The 26,820-nt window shown below is 38.0% G+C and overlaps 1 protein-coding gene across 1 annotated transcript in view; it reads right to left on the bottom strand.

The window, feature by feature from the left end:
- chd4b (chromodomain helicase DNA binding protein 4b) overlaps positions 1-26,276 on the bottom strand; it is a 27,022-nt gene extending 746 nt beyond the window's left edge. The window contains 47 exon segments of the mRNA XM_056476255.1: positions 1-584; positions 1,367-1,562; positions 1,653-1,785; positions 3,035-3,143; positions 3,220-3,371; positions 3,373-3,382; positions 3,480-3,533; positions 4,487-4,712; positions 4,863-4,957; positions 5,288-5,444; positions 5,544-5,688; positions 6,228-6,361; positions 6,983-7,077; positions 7,169-7,255; positions 8,007-8,196; positions 8,733-8,902; positions 12,114-12,255; positions 12,348-12,440; positions 12,536-12,660; positions 12,748-12,865; positions 12,939-13,070; positions 13,240-13,381; positions 13,639-13,676; positions 13,678-13,740; positions 13,742-13,789; positions 13,791-13,815; positions 13,901-13,920; positions 13,922-13,954; positions 13,956-14,025; positions 14,644-14,780; positions 14,915-14,941; positions 14,943-15,116; positions 15,589-15,780; positions 16,142-16,238; positions 16,329-16,460; positions 16,547-16,758; positions 17,101-17,304; positions 18,976-19,224; positions 19,382-19,551; positions 19,656-19,776; positions 20,400-20,518; positions 20,633-20,946; positions 21,070-21,188; positions 22,339-22,596; positions 24,339-24,448; positions 25,291-25,354; positions 25,968-26,276. The exon segment at positions 1-584 is cut by the window's left edge and continues 746 nt beyond it. Of these exon segments, the coding sequence (XP_056332230.1) occupies positions 409-584; positions 1,367-1,562; positions 1,653-1,785; positions 3,035-3,143; positions 3,220-3,371; positions 3,373-3,382; positions 3,480-3,533; positions 4,487-4,712; positions 4,863-4,957; positions 5,288-5,444; positions 5,544-5,688; positions 6,228-6,361; positions 6,983-7,077; positions 7,169-7,255; positions 8,007-8,196; positions 8,733-8,902; positions 12,114-12,255; positions 12,348-12,440; positions 12,536-12,660; positions 12,748-12,865; positions 12,939-13,070; positions 13,240-13,381; positions 13,639-13,676; positions 13,678-13,740; positions 13,742-13,789; positions 13,791-13,815; positions 13,901-13,920; positions 13,922-13,954; positions 13,956-14,025; positions 14,644-14,780; positions 14,915-14,941; positions 14,943-15,116; positions 15,589-15,780; positions 16,142-16,238; positions 16,329-16,460; positions 16,547-16,758; positions 17,101-17,304; positions 18,976-19,224; positions 19,382-19,551; positions 19,656-19,776; positions 20,400-20,518; positions 20,633-20,946; positions 21,070-21,188; positions 22,339-22,596; positions 24,339-24,448; positions 25,291-25,339 (5,862 nt within the window). The 5' untranslated portion in view covers positions 25,340-25,354; positions 25,968-26,276 and the 3' untranslated portion in view covers positions 1-408.
- Positions 26,277-26,820: the final 544 nt, after the last annotated feature.

Below are 26,820 nucleotides of genomic sequence, written 5' to 3'. Positions count from 1 at the left end.
AAATCCAATCCACGCAAAGCAAACAATCCACATCTGCTCTTCAACATTGCCCTGCTTTTACTTCTACACTGCAGACTAGGTGACTTGGAAAACCTGAACTGGATTTTTATGGAGAATAATTTGAGTGACACATGTTTGCATCTTTCAGGTGGGCAAGTGTGTGTGTGTTCACAAGATTTTTTAAACAGAAAAGGGTGGAATGACTCTAAATTGAGTTTTACGGGAAAGTAAGGTAACCACAGTGTGTTAGCAAAGAACCGCTCCACTCTCATTCGGTCCATACTAAATGAGGGCAGCTTGAACTTATTTCAGATATATACAACGCATCTGATCACCTGAGCCAGGTGCACGTCTATATGTGTGTGAGATGAATCCTCATGGTGAATAATGTGAGGTACGGGTGGGTCATCAGCGTTGCGCCTGCGTCTGCGTGACCTCGGGTCCTCTGCTGGCCAGCCGGCTAAGGATGCTTCTTTCTGACATCTGCAGCCGCACAGCGACGGGTGGTATTCGAGCGATGGTTGCTGGCAGTCGAGTCACATCTGCCTTCATGTCACTGAGAAGCTCCTCCAGTTGTTTGAGAACTGACAGAACGATTGGTGATAGGAGAGATTTTTGAACATGTCTGCATTTAGTTGGAAATTTGAAGCAAGTGCATTCATCAGTCTTGATATTTCTGCCTGTTTTGTTGCTACAGGATGTAACCAACTCAAATGTGGTGTGTAAAACTGAAATTAGATACTAAGTGTGAAGTTTGTGGCTTTGAGCTGTTTTGTTCTGAGCTTTGTATAAATATTAGGACTATGAGGCTTTCTGCATCTCAAAATATGACAGGATTAGGATTCAAAGACTTCAATTAAACTGAATTTGAGTTATATGAGTGATTGATTTGGGTTCAAATTGAATTTGATTTGGGTTCATATTTAATTCAATGCATGCATTTTCCACTGATCCAATGGATATGGTTTGGAATCAAATTTCAGTTGGATTGAATTGGATTGAATGTGAATTAAATTCAAATCAAAGAACCTTTAATGCAATCTGGATTCAAACTCGTTTAGACAGACTCAAATTCAGTTTTGTTTGGCTTCAGATTGTGTTTCATTTTTTTCTACCAAGTTAATTCAACTTTCAATTGTTTTAATTCAGATTTGATCAGTTTTAAATTTTAATAAACTTTTCTTTTTGATTAGAATTCAATTCAAATTAGTTTAGATGATTTTTTAAAAGTTTTGATTATGTGTGTTTGTGATTTTCAACTACAACAAATAAAGTCACTGTCTAGTTTGCTTATTTGCATTTCAACCTCCTGGGCAAAACTTTGTGGCATTTATATTGTGCATCATATGGTTAAAAGTTGCTGTACCTTTGTGTAGAACTGCATTAGCAGGCTTGTTTCCGGACATAGACTCCTTGCTGAGATGTTGGTGTGACTCTGCCAGACACTCCACCTCACTGAAGCGCGTGTTTAGTGCCATTGAGGGGTGAGAAGGATCTTCAGTCATGTTTAGATACGCAGCACGTCTGAGCTGCTCCTCGATCACCAGAGCCTGTTCCAACAGCTAAAAAGAGACAAATGGTCCTGTTGAAAGGGGAGCTAACAAATGCACCTCTGGGCAAATTGTAGCGGGCAGTTTCTTTACATCTCTGACCTTAAACCTGCGAGCAAGAAACTTGTTTTTAATCTCGAGGAAGTTCCCTCGGCTCATTTCTCCCTTAAATGGCTCATTGAGGATGGCGAACCTCGGGTCATTCTGCACATCCTGCCAGCGGGCATAACCATGGCTAATGGTATAAAGGTTAAGGACAAGATTTTTGAATACAGTACAGTTTGAAGATTTTCTATAGGCATTATTCAAAAATAAACTAGCAGCAGTTAAATAGGAGATATATTTAAAAGTTGAAACACAGCTTTGTTGAAATATAAATTGTTAACCCTCGTACTTAAATTGACTACGCCTTCAATATGTTTGTGGCTGTTTTTGCCCCACAGACTTCCATTATAAAGACACTTTTTCTTTGCAAAGCCATGGCAGCATATAATCAAGCATTCTTGATTGTTGGTGGTTTTTTCCTGTTGGGAAAAAGGTGTAATTTTTACTGTTGATCATCAGTTGGCAGAATTACCCCTTTAGATAGGCCTGTGCAAAAGTTTAAAGCTGAGCTGCTAATTTAGACTTTCTCAGACATAGCAATATAAGTGTGCAAAGGTCTCTCTCTCTTAAACACCCATTCACACACACAACACACCACACCACACACCACACACACCCACACACACACACACACACACACACAGTACTCCATATATAAATGGCAGAAACTATGCATTTTTGCATTGCAACTGATAAAAAAATTATAATAATGATAAAAAAACAGTAACAATTAAACATGTTACCTCTTCCCAACAGAGACATCAGCAACAATCAAGAATGCATGATTATATATTGTGTCATGACTTTGCAATCAAAAAATAGCAAATGAGCAAAAACAGCCACCAACATAACAAAAGGGTAGTATTGCCCATAGTGTATTGTTCAAATTTTAAAGCATTTTCCCAAAATGTGTTACTAAAATCATTCCATTAGCTGAAACTGAGAAAGTTGTGGCCAGATTAAGACTCAAAATTACCCCAAAGTGGATTGAAACATCCACAACAGAAGACAAGGGTTAATGTGTAAAAGATTTTCTTTATAAAAACAGAGCTGAAAGTATCAAATAGATTGTTAATAATGGCAATAATTAATTTGATCACTACACATTTGTGTACACAATCTATCTTATTTCACTGAAACATTTCTTCCATTATTTAAAAAAAAGTTTGTGTGTGTCCCGACTTCTGACTATATATTTTTGTCATACGGTTTAGTTTTAATAGCCTGTGTTACTGTGTTAATGAGTGTGTTTTCAGACTTTAACCTGTAACTGCATTCTAAATAACACAAACAATAAAAAAAATGTCTACCTCCTTTTAGTGAATCAAGCACTAATTACCAAAACGATAAATGTAATTCCACAACTAAGTAAAGGATACAATATGATCCCAGCCAGGAGCCAGTAGTCATGGCGACGATGCCAGATCTCATAAGTCTTCTTGGTGACTGTAGCGGCTCTCTCTTCATTCTGCCAGAGAGAGTGCAGCTCTGCAGAGAGAAAAACAGAGAGTTCATTGATTCGAAATTGGCCAGCACATACACACACAGTAAATTCCCAGCGTACCTGTGAAACCTCCATCAGCGATGTTAAACATGAACCTCTGCTTCACCGCTTTCTTTTTCTCCTCACTCACTCCATCCCCTCCTCCGCTTGTCTCTTTGGCATTCTCTCCATTCTGCAGCTTTGCGGAGTCCTCGGATTTCACTCCGTCCTTCTTCTTTCAGCTCTGCTGCTTCAAGAGAGAGAGAGAGAGAGAGAGAGAGGTTATTGACTGTTAACAGTTAAACATGGTATAAAGGTGTCATTTTTCTTTCATTGCGTACCTTTCTTTTCATCGCTGGCTGGACTAGTGTCCATTTTTTCTTCAGAAGAGTCTTCTGCAATTGATTGATCAGTTAAAATTTTCACAGAAACTTCTGTTGAAGTTTGAATGGCAGGAAGAGGATTAAAACGAATTTTATAAGTGCCTAAATTAAATCCTTCCAGAAGTAGAAACATTCAATCAAATTAAGAATTTTAGTAATCATTAATCATTTTTAAAATAAGGCTGTAACAAGCTAACTGTGCGTTCAAAAGTTTGCTCTGGCAGCCCTGGCGACAAAGCTGTCTGCCTTTACAGCTCCACTGGCAAGTGCGTCAAAATTCATCACATTGATCTCAAATAAAAACAAGCTTTTAGCGTGAAAATGTTGCGCACTTTTTAATCCAAATACATTTAACAATGAAAGATCAACTTGTTTTATGTGGTGTGGTTTTGCTCCACTTATCCAATTTGTGTCCATATGTCTGAAATATTCTGAAGTCTTTATAGCTAGCATGAGATTCACAGTTTAAGTATATATAAAACATTAATGCTCATCAGTAAATCGCCAGTAACTAAGTATTTCTTAGTTTCCTAGACCGAAATAATCTTAGTTTACAGTGATTGTGTTCTCTGGACTCTTCTCAAACGGTGAACTTCAACATTCTGACAGGTTGTCGCCGAACTGCATCACAGCTCTTTACCATATAGTTGATTTGATTTCAACTCTCCTCGACACCCACACTGGCAAAGATGCACCATGTCACTCCTCGCTGCCAGCTCCCATTGAAAATGAATGACTTCTGACAACTTTGAAGCCCTCTCGCCGCTTTCGGTGTGAACGCACAGTATAAGTTCATCAAAATAATTTCACTTTATGGATTTCAGTTTTATGGATTTCTTGGAATTTCAATTCATTGAAATTCTACTTGCAATTAATTTATTTTATTAAATTGTAATATAAGACAACTGAATGGTAAATAAAAATGTGTAAAATTCTTATCTTGAAGATTTTAGCTAGTGCTTCACCTTTGGTTTTTGTTGAATCTCCACTGTTTGTGGCATCTGAACCATCAGCTTTGACATCTGAAGACATGTTTTCCTTCAATTCGGCGGATTTCTCTTTCTCTCCATCTTTTTCATTTTCTCTGCTCCCTCCGTCCTTATCTGAAGAGGTTTCGCTCTCCTTTTCAGTTTTCTCCTCTTTTTTTGCAGAACTGGGGGATTTCTCACCTTCGTCTGGAATCTCAAAGATCTGAGGAAAAAACGAATGTGAGAATGAGAGCTGGAGCCGTAAAGACAAAGTGAGAAAGCCAGGTGTTTACAAAAGGAAGAGGTTTAAAAACACAGAAATTAAAGAGGAAGTTAAAGACGAAAAAAAATTGATATTTTAAACAATAAGTACTTCATCCTCCTGTCTGGAGCCTTTCGTCTCCTTCTCTCTGTCTCCCTCAGTCTTCTCCTCCAGCTCTTTAATGTCTTCGGTCTTGGAAAGATCTTCTGTTTGGATAAAAGAAAGCCTGATTAATGAATAATGATTAAATTATTTGATTAAAATTGTATGTGAATGAAGAATCTGGGAATAAGGAATCTGCTTTGAAAGCAGATTTTGAAATATGCAGATTGTCAGACGTTCATGGGACCCATTGAAGAATTTCGTTAGATACATTTTTTCACAGTATGAATAAGTAACGCAGTTTTATTAATTATATATATATATTAAAAGTTCACATATAATTATATATGTTATTATATGCGGCGTTGCATCAAATATTGTCTCTGTTTTATATTTAGATCACAATACCAGCACTCATATGCATGTTTGTGTACCAGGTGCTGGTGTGTTAGGCTGTGTATCTGCAGGCGTCCCAGTAGAGGGCGTTTTGGGATCTTCTCCTGCTGCAATGGCCGCTGCCCTCTTGCTTTCTTCCAGTTCTTTCATCCAGGGCATTGACCACTGACCATTGACATGCTCAAACTCCTGAACCTGTACAAAAACACAACATCCTGTCATATAGCACCACCACTGCAACTCACAGCTCTCTGCTGACCATTAAAGCAACAGCAATTTTAACTTCACACACACCTTCTTGCGAATAAGTGACATGACACCAATGCGTGTGAGAACGTGTTGTCGTGAAAGTCCTTCACGAGGAACACCATCAGCAAATGTTTCTGCTCCGTCAGCGCCTGGTTCACACAGATGACGCATAAAGAGGGACACGTATGCCCTGGAAAGAAAAAAGACCAAGATCTTATAAAGTAAAAAACAACAACTGCATGTGCCTATGACTGCATTTTCTTTTTAAACAGTGTTTTAGAATGAAAATGCTCCTCAAACAGACTGCTGTTTTCACTGCATTACAGAAAAATTATCTCTGTCCATGCTATACAACCTAAAACACATGATGCATAACTATAATACATGATCACTGGGAATGTGCATATTTAGCCAGTGTCTGTACTTGCAGACCAGTATAATGGTCACATGAGAAGATCTTTATAAATCAGGAAAAGATTTGCAACAGTCTCAAAGACCAGTCAGAAAGACTTTTCCAAAAACAAAAACTGGCATTTCAGTCCACCTATACTCAAACAAAAAACAAGCAGTTCCACACTAAAATGGTGTGTTCAGCGTTTTAAGTGCTCCCTTTTTGCGATTTGAAGACTCTAGAGTATTATCGATGCCAGATGTAACCATAACAAAAGTTATGCATTTTAAAACGAAAATGCACTAGTGTAAACAGCTATTGTGTAAAGTCAAACTCACTTGAACTCTTTCTCTGATTTGCCTCGTAGGTCTCGAACGAGCCACTGAGTGGTGAAAGCATCCTGAGGAGGCATCCCATAACGCATCACTGCATTCAGGAAGGCCTTCCTCTGTCGGGCATTGAAGCCCAGCACCTGGTGAGGAGAGAGAATCACTGTCACTGCATATGTGGAGGAATTAGCTAAAAGAAGAAACGCCGATCAATCTGCCAGAAATCTGAATCAGACAGTTTTCTTTTATTCAACCGATCTCTGTTCCAGACTAGCATACAAAGCACACTTTTCACTGTGAAAAAAAAACTATGAGTTTTATGTGTGTATCATTGTTGTATTCGAAAAACACACCAGCAGAAAGTCACTGTTCCAGATGCGAAAAATACTGGAAGAAAAACCTAAATCCTGGCTGGGGGTGAGAGTTTTTACAATATAAATAAAAGGAACCCTTGTCATTTAGATAGTGTTTTCTTTTAATATTAACTCCAAGTAATGCATATAAAACATGTTTACAACACTAACCAAGGTGAATCTAAACCAAGTGAATCTGCATTTTAAATAGCCTCTGTACTGTTTATTTTTTTTGGACAGGTGTGTTTTATACTGTATATTTTTTGTAAAGCCAATGTCAAATAATTCACTTTACATTTTGAAATAACGAACAATCTAATTTTAAAAAAGAAAGAAATATCAACAATCGGAATCAACCATGAAAAATCAAGATGGGCGCATCACTAGCTGAAAAGGTAAATGAAGTTAAACCTCAATGTTTCCTCCCACTCTGGCCAGTAGGGGAGGCAGGGGTTTGTCTTTGTCATTCCTCAAGCCTTTGCGACTAGGTCTTCGAGAGTTTGCGGCTGTTATTGAACAAAGACGATCATGTCAGTAAAACATATTTTCTGTACGACAAACTTATCAATAAAATAATGGTTTCAATTGGTTTCTCACCTTCAGATCGTTCATCAAAGTCCTCATCACCCTCTTCTGAAGCCACAGAGTAATCTGATTGGTTATCAGACTGATCATCCTGCCAGTCTGAGAATCCAAATGAGTGGGACAAAATATTTATGAGTATTTGGGTTGACTTTCAGAGGAAATATTTGTTTGAAGGGAACAAAACAATTGGGATTCATGCTCACACTCAAAACAGAAAAGTCAAATGTTTAAACAAAACTGGAGTCAAATTCATAAGTTACTAATATTAATAGTAATAGTAATAATAATAATAATAAAAATAATAATAATAATAATAATAAAATATCCATTTATAATCAATGTGCAACTGTATAATATATCATAAGCAATATAATGTAATTATTGGTATAGAATACACTGTATAACATCTGTATCTGTCATTTTACTTTAACATTATTTATAACTTCAATATTATTGTAAAATGTAAAACAAAATTATCAATAAAGAATGCATAATTAAATATGTGTCATTCAAGTGATACATGATCAACTTTTGATATATCATTTAAATGATCACATTACATTTTAGTGCATAATATACAACATATCTTCGTTTTTTAATTTGATAAGTATATGAGAACATTTCTTTAAGAATAGATCTCCAAACATTTGACTCTTAGTTTATCTATTTAAATAATAAAACTATTGTATTCGCTTTTTTGAACAGACAAAACACAACACATACAAAATAAAAGAAATCTTCCAGACCTTGAGATCACACCAATAAGTTCGTCTTTATCCACAGCACACGCGCACACTCACAAACATATAGGGAAAGAGCAGTAAAAAAAAGCAATAAAGTGCGTCTGTACCCCGTCTACTACCTCTGTCCTCCTGTGAACAGTCGTTGTAGTTTACAGGTTTGCGTGGCCGTTTGCCTTTGCCCAGATGACGAGCGAGATCTTCCTGCTGCTGCTCGTAATGATGCCGCAGCAGTTTCTCCCAGTAATCAGGATCTACACTCTCCTCCTGCTTAATGATCTCTCTATCCACATCCTCCTCCTGACAAACACAGCATATTATAACACATGCAGTCAAACCAAAAATTATTCAGGCACACCCACTATAGATTTATTGCTATTATGATTTTTTTTTTTACCAGGGGATGAAGAACATTATAGGTTATGCGAGAGAAAAAATAAAGTAATCTGTGCCATATTATAACCAAACATTCTTCATAAAGTTACTAAAAACCAACATGAAGTGAAGCTGCTCCTGCAGTGAAAAAATATTGAAGATTGGGTTGACAGGAGAGACTACAGGCTGTCATTGAAGTTACAGTGAATCAACAATGTATTGATAATTGTGCAACTATCTGCTGTGGTTTTGGTGGATTGTAATCCATTGCATATCATACTTTTCGTTCAATTATCTGACATTATCAAGATAAATTTATTCTGATATTTTATCACCATTTTCTAAACTACAGTGAATAAACTGTGATAATGTGAGATATCGCTCAATATAATTTGGTTTGACTATATACACATACAACCAAAACAAACCAAGCACAGACAGTGAATCGCACTCAAACTCACCTCCTCATCCTCATCTTTGACCACATACTGGGCCACTTTAAAGGAGCTCAAGTATTCATTCATACTCTGCAGTTCTGTGTCCTCCGTTGCGTCTTGGTTTCGATCCAACAAGCGATCAATCGCCTTGTCATCATAGTGAATCACACTGCTGTCTTCTTCTTTATTGTCACCTGGATAGCAGAAATGTATTGGATTTACAATTGATTTACTTTGTCCCAATCTTGTATTGCGCCCATTTCCATTGATTTCCCATATTTACTTATACAACTTGTTTACTTCCCATATTAGCTATAGCTATACATACTCCATGCACTGGCTGTGAGAAGTATTTAAAGCTGATAATGCTTTTCTAACTCAAACCGTGAGGAAATGACATAGTGATACAGTATAGGGCTGCACGATTAATCGAAAAAAAGATCACGATCTCGATTCGACCCTACAGACGATCTTAATTCAGCTTTTTTACGACTCAGCCAATTATATTTTCAAGGTCAGGAGAGAAGGGTAAAGGCAGATGCACAGGTCTTCACAGCAACATTGACATCTTCAAATGATGTTAAACATACTGTATCACATACTGTATTTATAAGTTATAATTCACCCAAAAATGTCATTTCTGTCTTCATGTTATTATATATTTGTGGCCACAAAATCACATGTGAGCTGACCACCAGTTGTTTGTTTACTTCCGAGAACGCACATGTGCACACTCGACGCCTAGTTTAGTGAACAGAACCTGCATAGGCTGTGAATAACAGGTAATGAAGTTGTAAATAACGTTTAGTTTGTTGCAGAGCGATCGTTTGAGGGCCGTGCGGGAGGTTTGATTTGCATGTATGTGTTTTTTCTCAGTGACAGCAGCCATGAGCCGCACTCGGAAGTGAAAGTGAAACCTGTGCGCACATCATTTAAATGATCATAATCGCATTTTAAAGTTATGATTACAACAAGCATTTGATATGCTTTTTTCCTTCATAACAAACACAAAGTGTTGTGCATAAAAATAAATGTTTACTGTGTCAGTATAACAACCCTAGCCTATATATAATGTTGCGTATAATGCAAGAAGGAATCTGATAATGACAAAATTCTATTTGAAAACAAATGGTCTAATAATGTTGTTAATGGCAGATGACAAGCACATGTCTTAAACATAATAAATCAACTTTATTATTCTGAATAGTTCTATTCTGATGTCATAATTTTACTTAACAAACAAGACATATTGAAAGTCTGTTCAAGTCCACCATAATGACTATACAAAATTTAGCATTTTAAGCAACAGTAGACCTACACATAGGCCTAATATTATTATTGTTGTTTTACCATATGTTTGAGAATTAACAATAATAATAGGCTACTTATATTAATTTACATTTACAGAATCGAGAGAAAATCGTGATCTTGATTTTAAGCAAAAAAAATCATGATTCAGATTTTTGCCAGAATCGTGCAGCCCTAACACGGTAGATAAAAATACAACAATGCTGATTTAAAGCCAGCGGTAAACAGGTCAGGGAGAAGGTGATGCTATTTATTTCAGCCCAGGGCTCAACAATAATAATTTTTGGCTGGCACAGTCAGGCCAGTATATCAGACGTTTACCTTTAACATATTTGCTGCCTGGATCAAATGAATGCCTGCTTCAACGTACATTCCCAAAAGTGATTTCATATGCACAGAAATCATAATTAATACAGTTGAATTTAATCTTTTTTAAACTATAGTGTCAAAATACAGGTGAAATAATGTTCCATCATATTCATGTAAAATGATAGAACATACTTAAGATGACCTGTACTGTTAAGTCATTTAATGAAATGAGTGAACATCCAAGTTTCTTTTTTAATTCTAAATGATAAAACAAATTAAATTGGGTTAAACCACACAAAAGTGATACAAAAAGACAAAGTTTAAAGATTTTAAATGGTTTTTTAATAATGCTTGATTAAAATGCTATTAAATTATGCTTGATTGTGAGCATAATATTTTAGGACTGCACTGTGATCCTAAAAGTGGATTCAAGTATTTTAATGTCACTTAAAAAGTTAAACAAAACTAATGTTATACTGAATTACATTTTAGAGGGTGTCTTGTGTACTGTATATCATTGTAAAATTTCGATTTACAGGGAAGAATTTAGAGCTATATTATACCTTCTTATATACTGTAAATACATGTATATGCGTGTATATGGTCATTTTAACCTCCTAAAGCATCAGAGTGAAACTGATCTCATTAAAATACGCCCTCAGGATGGCATGTTAGTGATGTCATGCTTAGTTTAAACCTCTAAATAGTTCTCAACTGAAAGCCAAACTTCGCATCTACACATAGGCAATGTTCATGCATATGCAGTAGTGATCAATCCACCTTACTGCTGCATTCACACCAGACGTAAATGAAGCATCAAGCTTGAGTTACATGTTAAGTAAATTGTCGTGCGAGTTGCTTGAGTTGGAAAATCTGAACTTCTCTTGTAGGGGCGTGATTATGATGTAGTGCCTGTTGTTGGTGTCCCTAGGGGAAATCTACTTGCCGACACCGGACAACAGTTCATCAAACTGGGCTCGGCTCAGTCGGAAACACCACTGAAAGCCTCCATCATCCAGGAATAGTTTCTGGACGAGTTGATAAACTCACAGAGCTGGGTGCACCTCTAAAACGATCTAGTGAACTCAGACACGGCAGCGAAAGAAATATATGCCGTTTTTCAGCCTTCATAAAAGCACAAACACACAGCTACTCTCTCAATAAAATCCATGTTAGCCATTTAGCAATGAAGCTAGAGTCCCCAGGCAGACAGAAGCCCTGCCCATGATGTGAATCCGTATCTATTGTGAAGTAAATTTGACGCGCGAATGAAATAAATTCAAAATGTTCACACGTCTATTTGTGTGAATATCTCAATTTCTGTCCTGCGTCTAGTGTTAACACAGCATTAAAGGGACAGTTCACCAAAAAAATTTTAATCTGTCATCATTTACTCACCTTTCCCTTGTTTAAACCCCATCTGAGTTTCTTTAGTCTGCTAAACACAAATGAAGATATTCTGAAAATTGCATCCATTGACTTCCATAATATTTTTTTTTTGACTATGAAAGATAATGGGTGCCAGCAACTAGCATTCTTCAAAACACCTTCTTTTGTGTTCAACAAAAAAGAAACCCATGAAAGGTTTAAAACCACGAGGGAGAATAAATGAGCAGGTAATTTTCATTTTTGGGTGAACTATCCCTTTAACTAAAAGCTGAACATCTATAACTTACCATTGCAAGTTTGACTGAAATTAAACAGCTTAATAGTTTTGTCAAATGTCTACTCTACTGACTGCAAATCAAGGTCATGTCTACAAGACAAATCCTTCAGTATTTTTCTTACCCTCCCCGAGTTCATCTTTGAAAAGCTGTTCTGTGCCGAACTTCAAGATGTCATCCAACTCTTGTTTGGACATGGATCCTGCCTTGGAGCCCAGACCGGGCCGCACCACCAGATGGGTCAACATCATCTTCTTCTTTGCCACCTAAAAAAAAAAACAAGGAGTAGTGCTTTACTGCCAGCCCTTTTTTCAACATGGAATTGTCTGGGGATCAAAACAACTGCTTATTTTCTCACCTGTGTAATTCTCTCCTCTACAGATGCTTTAGTGACAAATCGATAGATCATCACCTTCTTGTTCTGACCAATACGATGAGCCCTGCTAAATGCCTACAAAAAATAAATAAATCAAAAATCAGAATTCATTCATTCTCACAGAGATGCAGGTGCTTGAATTTTAACAGGGTATTTGATGTTGCCTCTACCTGGATGTCATTATGCGGGTTCCAGTCAGAGTCGTAGATGATGACAGTGTCGGCAGTTGCCAAATTGATACCCAAACCTCCCGCTCTGGTAGACAGGAGAAAGACAAACTGGGGAGCACCAGGAGCTGCAGCAAGAGCAGAGATTCAGGTTTATTCACAGCATAGCATGCATGATGCATCATTTGTAAAAATGTGTGAAAATTTCCCCTCACCATTAAATCGGTCAATGGCTTCTTGTCTCATTCCTCCAGTCACTCCTCCGTCTATTCTTTCATACTTGTATCCCTCATTCTCCAAAAAGTCTTCCAGCAGATCCAACATTTTGGTCATCTACATCCATGTACAAAGTATACTTAAGTATATAGTTAAGCATCTGTTTTTTATGCACTGCTCTTGTGCGTACCTGTGAGAATATAAGCACTCTGTGTCCACCCTCCTTCAGTTTTTTCAGCATCTTAAACAGAAGCATTAGTTTCCCAGAAGCCTTTGTGAGGGCACTGCCATCATACATGCCGTTGGGCATTTTAGGAGCTTCCTGCACAAAAAAAATAAATAAATAAAAATAAAATAAAATAAAAAAATCACCTTTATAAAGATCAGCTGAAAGTAGCTTTGTTGTTGATTTAAAAGCTAAGTGCTTCAGCTCCCCCTGTTTGTACTGTAAAATGGTACAGTCCTAGTCAAGCGAGAGGGTGGAATCTTACAGTAGCAGCTGTGGGGAAGAGGTAGGGGTGGTTACAGCACTTCTTCAGGTCCATAACCACATTGAGCAGAGACACCTGATTTCCTCCACCACGGGTGTTCAGAGCTTCAAAGTTGCGTGTCAGGATGTACTTATAGTACTTCCTGTTACAGAAAAACAGGAAGATCAAATCAGAGGCGATTATCATCAAAAATCCTTAGCAAATTGAATGAAAATACATTAGCTGTCCTGTAAAACTTTAATTTATACAGACTGAAATAATCAGAATTATTCAGCTGTCACCGATAAAGTTAAAAAGCAAGCTGTAAATAACAGATGCTTTCCAGCAGGTGGCGCAAATGAGGTCCGAATGATGTTTTTTAATGTACATTATTAGTAAAATGCTTAACATGTAACATACTTCTGCATAGGACTGAGCTCCACACGCACAATGAGTTCCCGTTTTTGAGGGCATGTGCTTGAAGACGTCTGCTTTGAGTCTTCTGAGCATGTGTGGACCCAAACATGTCGTGCAGTTTCTTAATTTGATCCTCTTTAGCAATGTCAGCAAAACTCCTCCAAGAAGCCTTCCAGATTACTGAAACACACAACTTCAGTACTTAACAACAAACCAAAATTCTGAGGGTCAGAGATATCCACTTACTTATCAATTTCACACTTACTTGAACCTCTCAGGTGTGAGGGAAGTTGAGCAGATGGAAGAGCTCCTCCAAGTTTGTTCTGTAAAGGTGTGCCGGTCAACGCAGCTTATGCTGAAGAGGGTAGTTGATTCAACACCACGAAAGAACTGTGAGAAAAAGAAAAAAGGGGGGGAAAAGTGTTACTTTGACATCAAGAATGATTAGTACGTATTTGATGGAGTTAATAATTATTCACTTTCATTGTTGCCTTCAAACCTATAATTGATTTTCTTCAAAAAGCATACAAAACCATAAAAAACAGAGCACAAGAGCTTCTGAGTGTTCTAAACTCGTCTGATAGTTTCAAAGTGAGGGGAAAAAAGTTAAAGGCAAGTAGTTACAACAGCATTTGGATACTAAAGAACCAAATCAGAGAGATTTATGAATGATAATATGTAGTTCATAGTTTTTATACGTTATCATGTGAGCTAGAGACAATGTCAAGATTTACAGTGAATAATAGCTTAAATTTGGTTTGTTCCTCAAAGAAAACATTCAGACTCAAATGGACCTCTTTTATGGTACTTTTCAGAAAAAACTGAAAGCTGTAATTGCATGAAAACAACAATCACTTCATTAACCAAAATTATGTTTTGAAAAGAAAACAAGGTATTACAGGTTCAGAATAACGTGAGAGTAAATAAAGAGTAATCGATGACAGAATTTTACAAGCTCTTTAAGCAGTACTTGTTTTGGTGTGCCACTAGTCTGACACAAAATCTTACCTTTGACTGTTATTTTTCAGTCTGTGTGCTTCAATCTACCACAAGACAGGCCCAGTCATAGAGCCCAGGATGGCTTGATCGATGGTGATGAGCTCATAGGATGTCAGCAGCACATGAAACTTCACAGCAGCCTCTTTCTGCATAGTTTAAGAGATTCAGGAACATCACATAAAACACAAGGGAGCACATCAAACTACATCCCACACTGATGCAAGCTGAATATACTGCTTTAACAACTCTTCAGAGCCCTCCTTTTATCTGGGTTTCATACCTTCATTTTGGAGGCTTTTTTCCCACCCGCGGATGGCATTGTCCTCAAAGGTGAATTCATTCTCTCGTATGACCGCTCTGCTGTCTTTATCACCCACATAAGTGACCACGTACATGTCAGGAGCCCACATTTCGAACTCCCTCTCCCAGTTAATAATGGTGGACAGAGGTGCACTGACAAGGAACGGACCCTTCGAGTGACCCTGAAAGAGATCATTACAGAACGTACTGCATTATAACCTTTAAAGCCCAATTTTGATCAATATATTCCATGTTTATTTATATTAAAAAGATGGGGATTTTAAATATTCTATGAGGTTTATTTCTGAAAAAAATAATTAAACTACATTAAAATCTATAAAACTATTCCACTACCATTGAAGCTTATGTGATTATAATTTAGCAAAGATGCAATCAACTTGAAAAGTCAAAGTAATATGTTTGTTTAAGAAAAAAGCTTTTAAATTTTCTATAACCAAAGAAAGTTTTCAAAATAATAAGGAGAAACTTCTGAAATATCATGCAACACTTTAGAAAAGAGTAATGGATGCTGAAAGCTATTTTGATGCTACCATTTTAATGTATTGATCAAATACTCACAGCATTGGTGAGTTACTCTAATAGCAGTAACAAATGTCCCAATAGTGCATTTAAAACATTCTTTAAAAAACACACCTCTTTGTAAAGCGAGTAGAGGAAGACAGCCGTCTGAACGGTCTTTCCAAGACCCATTTCATCTGCCAAGATGGTGTCTGTGCCCTGAGCCCAAGAAAAACGCAGCCAGTTCAAACCCTCCAGCTGGTATGGGTGAAGCGTACCGCCTGTGGAGTCCAGATAATCCGGCTGCCTATCAAACTTTATAGTGGGCTGAAAATAAAAGACAAGTAAAATATTAATTTTATGACTTGATTTGACTTATTTCAAACAGTATAATCCCCTCTAAAAACACAAATACATTTCATCGTAATCAACAAATCGGTCTAAACTCAAAAATAACAACTGATTTTAACCAGTTTGAAATGGAGGTGAATGAAGCACAAGCTTATTATTAGATGACTGTTAATATCAATATCAGCAAGTCAGTTATCTAATATTTGAGATAACATGGGAAAGATTTACACAAGCCTGTCAAAATGTATTAGACAATTATTTTTAGTAATAAAGTTCCATTTAAGTTAATGAATAACAAGGACAAAAGCTGAATCTGAGTGGTTATAACATTTCTTACATCAACCACAGGATTGGCAGGAGGCCTCTCAGTCTTCCTCACTTTCACCTTCTTCATCTTTTTACCTGGCCTGCCCTCTTCTCCGAGCATCAGCTCCCTGACAATCAAAGAAAGAAGAGATGCTTATTGAATTATAAGTGCACTCCACTGTTGTTTCATACTAGTGGGTAATTTTCTGTGCATCTACCTGTGGTTCCAGTAATGTTGCTTGTACGTCTCAAAGTCTGGTACATCCATGTCTTCGGACTCCCAGGTTGACTGATCATACGGCAGATCTCTCCATTTGATCAGATAGTGGACGTTGTTCTTCTTATCCACACTGCCAGAGAGAACAAGAGTGATTTATGTCCAAATAGTTCAGCAGATGTTGTGCTTCAAGAGGCTTTGGTATCTGAATCCTCTCACCTGTGGTTTAAGACGCGGTGAATGAAGAGCCACTCTATCTTTACCCCAAAGCGCCCATATTTGTCCTCCATACGGGCATAGAAGGGATCTTTATTCTTCCTTTTACAGCTCTTATCCTCGTCTCCCTCAGCACCCATCTCTAGATTGGGGGGCTCCTCCATATCTGTCTTTCTCTGGTAGTTACGGAACATTACCTGACAGTTCAGCTCCAACTGTGACAAGAAACAGAAAAATGTGTCTAGCAGGACAAGTGGACAGTTACAGTATGCAAACTTATGGAAACATTAGGGAAGTAATATTTAATGTAGGATGCAGAATAACAGTATCAGAATCAACAATTACTGACTTCTGAAGCAATACCGCATATTTTATCATCACATAAATCTTATTTCATCAATCCAATGCTTTTTTCACTACCATTTAAAATATTAAAACGTGTAGCATTTGATTCCTTACCCCAAGAATCATGTTTTTATAAACAGATTTATAAAATGTTTATATTGATGCATCCCTACTTACAAGAAAACGTGTGCTTTTTAAATAATGTGCATTACCTGTAATTCCTGGACCCAGGAACAGTGCCAGTAGGACTTGTTGCACCACTTTACAAAGAACTCCCTCTCCTTCCGACCAATCATAGGTGGAGGATCTGGAGCCTCGGCTGGAAGGTCTGCAGGGCGGGGCACGGGCATGGGTGGAGGTGCTTCACCCCAGCGCCAGGTCAGAACTTTCTGGACTTTGCCCTTCAGTGGAGGACTCTGAGAAATCAAATGAAAGCATTATATTCGGAATGATCTGCAGAACTGAACTATACATTGCATGTTTATTTAGATAAATTATGTTAAATAACATGTATACATTTATGCATTTTGGTTTATTCAGTATAATTTATCTCAAACAAGCTGCAACTTAACATTTCTAATTAACATCAAGCGAAGAAAACATGCACAAAGACATACACACACTTTATTGGTGGAGAATGAGCGCAGGATTTCTGCAAGTTTCACAAAGTCAAATTTAAGACTTTTTAAGACCATTACGAAGCAAATTTCAAACATGCAAAGCTAAACCCTAAGGGGGTAATCACACTATGTACAGTTGCCTTGAACCGGGCCGAAGCACGCTTGCCCCTCCCGTCTCCCCCGACAGCCCTTACTCGCATTACATTTGGGCCCAGGCACACTTACGTTATCGATGATGCGCTGTTCAGTAAGCTCTTTCGCTCAGCACAGTGGAGATTTCTTTATTATATCGTTTTAGTTGTTTGATATGCAGTGATACGCAGTCAAATATTTTGCCAAACAGATCAGCCACTTTTGACACTCATAATCATAATGTCCTCGTGCTGCAGGAATTAGGAGGTTTGCTAAAGGTGCAGCTGTCATGTAGTGAGAGGTTTGGATCTTTAATAATCTACAACAGTTTGCATTCATTGAACAGTAAGAACAATAATAAATCCATTTGAAACAGTCCCGTAAAAGTCACGTCTTCCATTTCGGGCTCAGGGCAGGTGCGCTTCACACTACAAGCGTACCGCGCTAAAGCCCAAGTGAACCGCGCACTAGCACACCTCTTCCAACCAGGCCAGGGCCGGCCAACTGAACCGTGCCGGAGCCCGATTCAGAGCACTCACACTTCTCAAACGATCTGGGAAACGGGCCTGGGCACAGTTCGGATAGCATAGCGCGAATACACCCTAAGGATGGTATGGTTGGGCCAATAAAAAAAGATTTTAACTTAACTGATCAAAAATATGTACTAGTTAAAAAAACTTGTAAAAAAGATAAATTCGCCATACTGGTAAATATTTAATATATTTAACTTTTGGTAAAAGTTTTATTGAGATGAATTATTGGTGATTGGAAGACTTGCTTACAAAGCTTAAAGTTTTACAACACAAAATTTCTGGGAATTTAAGACCTTTTAAGGGCTAAAATTTAGTTTTTAAAACTTAAGATATTTTAAGAATTTAAGACCCTGCAGACACCCTGTGACAGAGTGATCGGAGTACTTAGTTTTATTTTTCACTCTGAGAGTTTCAGTTTCACTTGAAATGACTCATGTTTTATTTATAAATGTCCTTTCATTTATTGCAAATGTTGTTTATAGTGAATCCCACTAAAATATCTGTTTTATATTTTTATTTCAGTTAAATTTAATACCGCTACATTTTAAATATCTGTTGTGGTTAGTAGATGTTTGACAAATATGTTTTTTTTTTTACTTGTATTAGAAAATGTGACTCAAATACTTGAACTTTTTTCCCACAGTGCAGCTTTAACATACAAAGTCAGATGTGATCTAATATTATTTTCCAGGGAAATACTGTAGTTTAATTCTTTGAAGTTAATTTGGATCCATTTTTAACTGTAATCATAAACATTTTTGCACCCTTACACAAAAAAAAAATCTAAATTCCAAAATCTCACTAGGCAGCGTGGGCAAATCCACTCTCCATTGGGGATGTCTGGCAGGGGCGGATTGAGACAGTGCAAGTGGTAGGAAGAGGGACACGTGTCACAGCAAAGCAGCTCTCCTCCATCCTTGCACACACGGCAAAATTCCATATGGTGATCGTCCTCCTCTTCCACCTCCCCATCATCCCTCCTTCCATCATCGTTCTCCTCCTCGCCCTCAGAACTCTCCTCGCGAGCCTCCCATTGAATGCCCTCCTTCTCCTGAGAAAGAGAGAGACATAAATAATGCATCATCAAGGGAAACTTTAGTCATTAAATAACAATGGAATGTAGATATATAGTGCGCATGCAGAGAATACAGGTTTTACTCGATGACCCTAAAGCAGCTGAAGTAAAAGACATATTTGCATGAACATACGCAGTGGGGGCAGCTCCAGGTACCCTCTGGTGCTCTCTCCATGTCAGGATCCAGACACACCATGTGATAGGCTCTGGGACAGGTGTCACACAGAATGATCTCACCTCCCTGCTGACAAACCTCACAATAATCCTGATGATCGGTTTCATAGCCGTCAGCATCCTCATCCACTGTGAGAGAGAATGAAGAACCATATCAAGGAATATATAGCTGGAAAGTTGGCAAACTAGTATAGTAGTTCATTATAGTGTGTGAAATCTGTGTTTTGACTTACTCTTCTTCTTCTTTTTGGAGCTCTTGGCTTTCTTATTCTTGGAGCGGCTGCTTCGACTGTTGGATCCATCGCTTACAGAAAAACTGTCAAAATCACTCTCGCCATCATCATCCTCACCGCTCTAAAAGAAGGAACAATGGGTAAGTGGTGCAAAAAATGTTAGCCATAGCATGAAGAAACAAATGCATGATTTAATATATAATCACTGCCGTTTAGCAGGTTTTTTTAATGTTAATAACCTTGCAAAATGTAAAATGTTATTAATTATTTATAATGTTATTTGTAATTCATTCCCTTGATGGACTTGCTTATTATTAGAAATGTTGAAATAATGTATATTATATGTATATAATGTATAATGAAATAACATTTCAATCAACGAATCACTGCTGAAGTATTAATTGATAAAATTGTGTCAAAGTCACCACTGGCTTGCTTGGTTTGGGACTTGTGGTGCTGCGCATGGATGGATTTCCTCTTCAGTGTTTGGACTTTCAGCAGTGACATTTAAACCAACTGAACTGAACTTAAACTCTGAAAACTGGACTGACACAGTTTCAATTCACTATAATCTTCTATGTTAAGCTGCTAAAAAATAAACTAATATAACATAATAGTCTATACTATAATATTTATATTATATAATACTAATAATTAAATTTAATAAACTTTAAATGATACTATTTAACTCAGCAAATGTGCTAATTATGTTGCAGTAAGAATATACAGAGAATATATACATACAGATGAACGCTTTCTTTTAAAATTGCCCAGTTTAATCTTGAGCGGTGCCACTTTCTTCGCTTTAGACTTTTTGTCCTGGGGCTTTGGGGTAGGCTTGGTCTTTCTACGTGCATTTGGGCCTAGAGCAGACACAAAAAGTAAAAAATAAAACAAAATAAACACACTTTTGGCCTCAAAAATCATTCTGTTCTCCGTTCATCATTTATCCACATTCTCTGCTCTTCTCCTCTGACCTTTGCCCTCTTTGGTCTTGGCTTTCCGCAGTGGGACTGCTGGGGGTTGCTGGGGTGGGGGTGGGGGTGGTGCAGTAGCAGGAGCTGCTGTTGGCGTGGGCGGGGCTGCAGCCAATGCCCCTCCTCCTCCTCCTGCATCCACCTTGGTCACCATACTCTCCACTGCAGCAGCTACATTGGCAGCTGCCAGGGCTGCGTTGGCACTCGCCGAGCCTCGCATTGGATTATTAGTGCTGAACTCCCGCCACTTAGCTCCCAAAACCATCATCATCTTTGACACAGCGATCTTAGGGTTCTTAGCAGCAATTAGAGGCCTAAACATGAGAGGAACAAAATAAGACATCTTAAATCTGTCACTACATAGCATATCGCATGGATGAGGCGATAATAGAAATGGGACACAAACATGAAGAGATGTAGAAGTGGCACTACTCTACCTGACAAACTGACTGAAAGCTTTGTAATTGGTGAGAGAGGTGTAGTCCTCCTGGGTAAAGGTGTAGTCAATGTCTTTCATTCCCCAGTCTGCTAATAGCTGAGAGGAAGATTTGGGCTCCTGTGGAAAAAAAAAAAAAAAAAAAAAAAAGTACAGAGGATGAGAGCTAAATGCAACCAATCGAAGTTAACCAAATATAAATATCAATCATTTGACCTAAAATTTTAAATGCAGATTGACATTAACTAGCTATTCACTGCTATTCAACTGGGGTCAGTACAATTTTTAATAATCAATACAGTGCTCAATAGCAAAGACTATAGAATACACAAGACAAGTCACTCGTATCATTTTGAATAGGGAAAAGGGCCTTCTAGTACAGAAGCTAATCATTGGTGACTATATAAAGCCCACCTTCTAGTAGAGGAGCCAATCGTCGATCGTTATAGACTGACGATACTCCGGGGAAGGTTCTGCAAATTTTGTGTGATTCAAACGTTTAGAAATGAAACTAAAGACACAGTTGATGTTTAATTTGTTTAAATGAAATTCAATCATAAGCTTGGCAAGCAATTTTGGAGAATTCCATGTTTCCCCATTCAAACAGAATGCCCGAAAGGTGTTTCAAAGATGGCCATCGAGTGAAATGTGTCATCTTAAAGAGACTGTTAACAGTCAGTACAATACTTATTCTTTAAGCATGCATTAAAGGGATAGTTCACCCAAAAATGAACATTTATTATCATTTACTCACCATTTGCTTGTTATAAAAGGATATATTATTAAAAATGTTGGAATCGTGTAACCATTGATCTTCATAGTACTTGTTTTTCCTACTATGGAAGTAAATGATTACAGGTTTTCGGCTTTCTTCAAAATTTCTTGTTTTGTGTTCAGGTGAGAACACAAATACCTTGTTTGGGTGAGTAAATGTTCATTTTTTGATGAACCATCTATTTAAATTAATTAAAAGTGATCATAAATATGTTAATAAATATAAAAAAGGATTTAATTTTGTTGCCAATGAAAACAGAAAAAATCAGCATTTGTTGTGTCAAATGTAGATGGTGAAAGCGTCATCATTTCAGGAAAAAGTAACACTTGTAGTTACAGCATAAGTCACAAAAAAAGTCATGTATAATGTAGAAATAGCATTTTTCTAATCATGTGTAACATTTGCACCGGTTAATCTGTAGTTATCTGTTTTTTGTGCCAAGGTTGGAACACCAAGCCAAAGTTGAACAAAAACCACAGATTGACATTCACTTACCTGTCCATCATCTTCGTCGTCATCATCATCCTCCTCTGGCTCTGGCTCCTTACGTTTGCTTTTTCCTCCAGAGCCACCAGCCTTTTCTCCTGCTGAACCTTTCTTCCTGTCCTTTGATGAGCTGGATCTCTTTTTCTTCTTCTTGCTCGGGGCGTAGTCACTTCCTTCGCTTTCAGAACGCATCACTCTGTCCTCCTCTTCCTCACCTTCTGCCATGCGAATTGCTTCCATGACTTCAGGAGAGCTGACAGCGATTTCCTAGATCACGAAACCACCCAAGGAGAAGACAGTACCAGAAATGTTGAGGGACCAGCTAATGATTTCTGTTTCTGACAACATGTTTAATAGTGACAGTAATGCCAAATGATTGATTAAAATATTTTTTTATTCTGAGCAAGGATGTGTTTATTTGAAATAGAGAAACAGTATTATTAAAGTGATAGTTCACCCAAAATAGCCTCTGTGATGATTTACTCAATTTCCACTTGTCACAAACAACAATGTTCTTTCTTCTATTGAACACAAAAGCATTTTACTTATCTTTAAAATGCTGGAAACCAGTAACCACTCACTTCATATTATTTGTTTTTCCAACTATGGAAGTCATAGGATACTGGTTTCTAATATTATTTGAAATACCTTACTTTGTGTTCAACAGAAAATAGAAATCTCTTAAAGCTTTGCAACCACTTGAGTGTGAGTAAATATTAAGTTGAGTAAACTTTCTCTTTAAAAAGGTCACAAAACACATTTTTTGAGAGGTTGACAGTCATATACATGTCCCACATTGCTAAAAACACTATTAGGACACATATTTAGCCAACAAGTGAAAATTGGTTGTTTTGTGTTGTTTAGAGCAAATTCGTTCTTTCGAACTTCTGAATTTTGAAGCAATGAGATCATTGTGTAAATTTCAGCATGGATATTGGCTGTCTGTACTGGCCGGTACAGTGACGTCATTGAGTTTTCAGCACATCTGTTCATCAATTCATGAGAAAGACTTGGTTCGGACCAATCAGAGCACTCTATTGTGAATGTATGCATGATATAGCTTGGAAGACTCATTTTACCTGCTATAGTGATCAGAAAAATGCCACGTTGTGTTGCCAACCATAATTCAAACATGTAGAAGAGGAAGAATTGTTGGTAGACATGGGTCGTCAGTGTTGCATATATAAATGTGCCACAATGAAGGTTTTGTTTATACTGCCCCACAATGAAAACCCAGCTTAGGTGTGGGCCCAGGCAGCCGGATTAACGTCGTCCGCAAACACGCAACAAAAATATGTTTGCAAGGAACATTTTTTACCCAAGAGCTTTTTGCATTTGAAAATGGTGAAATTTGGATTTGCCACTTCTTTAAAAAAAAAAGATGCAGTTCCAGTTTGTGTTGATTGTCATGTCTCTACGGATTTGGCAAGTGTGTGATCAATGTTCTTTGTTTATGTTTATTCAGATGGCAAAGTTAGTTAGCATCATCAGCAGAACTCTTTCAGTTTTTAAAGAAATACCTTAGTCAAAATTATTTAGTTACATTAATTTCACTAAAATAATTAATGTAATAACTTAATAATTAAGTTTACATTAATATCACTACAATATTATGGAATGAAAATCCTCCACTTGTACACAGCTCTCAGATCTGCTGTAAATGCTGCTCTCCGAATCACTGTCTATCTCCCCTGCGCTTGAGTTGCCGCCATAGTGCAAGTAATGAAACTCCCCTTTTTATGCAAACTCTTCCCTCTTTCGCCACTCCCACCTAAACAAAGCTGGACTCACTTGCTTTCCTGATTTTTTTCTAACTAGAGGTGTGAAAGCACCCTGCTGAGACAGGGGGGCTTTCATGACCTTATAACAATGAAGACAGCTGCAGTGAAAACTCAGTGATACATTTTTGATTGATAGAAAGTTTAAAAGAACAGTAATTATACATGTAAAATGCTGAAACTGCGTCACTTTGACCAACCAAAAGCATACTTGTGTGTAGTGTGTGTTACCTCTCTGAGGACTTTCTGTCGTTTGCTAGTCCTGCTTTCACGACTCTTCTTTGCTTTTTTCTTCTTTTTGGATTTGGGAGTATCTGTTTCTGATATTTGTTCTTCGACATCTGTTAAAAACACAGACACCAATGAATCAAACATAAAAAATTAAAAGCTGCACAATCATCTTCCTTTTGTTTTCGTGTCCTTCCTATCCTTCCCAAACAGAGAATATTATATTATGCATAAGGTTCGAATATATGAATTAGATGCAACATTGTTTTCTTAAGGAGTTAGAATTACAGGCAATTAATGAATTTAGTGGATGAATTTATAGCCATTACAACAATTTAGTCTTCAGAATACATCACTTTCATGCATTCCTGCTTTAAGATGTACCCAACTGTCCAAATATGTTAGCAGCTGTGAAACTAGGGCATAAGGCTCTTGCTTTTGAAATCATTCATTTATTATAAGCTCTCTGCTGATAGGCTGCAATACAAACGCCATTACTGAGGGCGGCCAGAGGAGGAAAAGCTAAACAAATGGATTCGACACACACTATGCTAAACAATATTCCGCGCGGTGCGATTGCTAAGGTACAAAATCAAGCTAGTTTTCGCTTTTAATAGGTTAAGTACAGTATCAAATAGGTTTCTTTTCATTTAAATGAATGGTGGTTGTAATACAAACCAGAGAATCAGGAAGTGATCTCTGCATGCTGATGCTCCTTCATAAACTAAAGATTTTACTTAATAGGTGCTACGATGCGGTAACACGTGGCTTGGATGCTCAAACAAACAAACAAAACATACAAACATTAAGTCCGTCATACTCTTCCTTACAGAAACGGCCATTTGTCCAGAAGTACGTTAACATGCCAGCAGTTCATTTGCATGTTTGGGCTCGTTTTGGGGACGTTATATAACATGATGTGGTTAATGAGGGTCCGGGTCCAGGACAGCCTTACCGTCTCTTATGGGTTCAAAACGGTCCCGGTCGTCTTCACTCCCCGACATTTTCCCGTTCGGGCGCTGAATAAAACAGAAATGACCACAGTGTTTGTAATGGGCTTTAGCAGCACCCCATGTTACACAGAGAGAAACAAGTGACACGGGAGGCTAACTGCGTTTAGATGAAATGAAATCAATTAAAGATGTTGGCATGTCAACATCACACGGCGTGCAGTGTTAAAAAGAGTTTAACGTAGTCGTATAATTTCGGCTTTTTTCGTAAACTTTCTCGTTTGGTCCGAGCGAAAGAAGCCTCAACTTAGCTGTCAATCAAGTTAGCAAAGCTAGCAAACAGAGTCAAGTGATCCGGCTGCAGGGAAAATGGCAGCCGGCTGGATGAGTTGAGTTAAAGCGCTTATCTGCTGTCGTTTCTGGTTATATTCGTCTCCCTAAAACTTTCCTCCATGAGAATACCACGCGGAGGTGGCGAAGACCCCGACAAACACCATATGGCGCGTTATGACGCGAGGTATAGCAGTTGTAAGTAACAGTTACCAGTAATTTTACGTTTGTTTGTGTGTTTGTTTTCTGTTTTAAGCTACATTGAGAAAAGCTCAACGAAAAAAAAACATACATTTATATATCTATATCGTTAACGCGGGCGGTTGGAGGTGGGTGGGAGGAATTGACTTACAGGTCAGTCCAAGGTGTAGATGGTCGGCGCTACGATCAGCTTTTATTCTGACGCGAAAGCTGCAGGTTTCTACCTACCACTACAAAAAATAAAAAACAAGCTCCGAAAAGGTGTAAATCTTTGGGAGACGTCGTCCACTCTTCTCCCCTTTCCCCAGCGTCAGTGACCAGAAGCGAACATCCTCGTACACACAAAGAAATCAGGGGGGGTAGAGACATCCCATAATAATCCCAGGCACACTGCCCCCTCCCTACAACACTCACTCAACTCTGCATAGTTACCTCGCAACCTACAGACCATAATAATCATCTCCCCCTCACACACAGTAGCAAGTACACACTGCCTTCCCCTTTCTTAGTCCCTGCCCCCTTAGCAACCACGTTGCTATGGAGACACTGCCCCCTCCCGCCCTCTCTGCCATCCCATAATACTAATAAGCAGGCCGCTCTGACATCCCATAATAAACACAACTCCTAAAAGAGAGGGAAGAAAAAAAACAACACCAGTCACATGGTCTCCAGGGAAACCCCAGGCCACTGGCGACAGCCCATAATAATCTGCGGCTGTCTGTCCACCTGGCTGGATTTTTGGTGCACGAGAGACAAAAAACCCATATGAGTACCTGGTTAGAAGTCAGGCTAACAAGTAGTGCGCTTCGGGTATCTGTCAAATGCCACACACTCACAAGAGTCACAGTTCCCAGTTTCAGAGGTGATGAAATGTCATCAGTGCTTCTTTTAATCGCGTATCAGGCCCGGAGATTGATGAGTCTGTGGGAAACGGTGAAGTAAACACTAACTTTTGTGAACTGCGTGTGCTGTGACAATCTCAAAAAGGAGCCCGGGACCTGCTT

The sequence above is a fragment of the Danio aesculapii genome, chromosome 16, assembly GCF_903798145.1.
Source record: "Danio aesculapii chromosome 16, fDanAes4.1, whole genome shotgun sequence".
NCBI lineage: Eukaryota > Metazoa > Chordata > Actinopteri > Cypriniformes > Danionidae > Danio > Danio aesculapii.
Note: the sequence above shows the minus strand (reverse complement) of the source record. Positions and strands in the feature narration are given on the sequence as shown.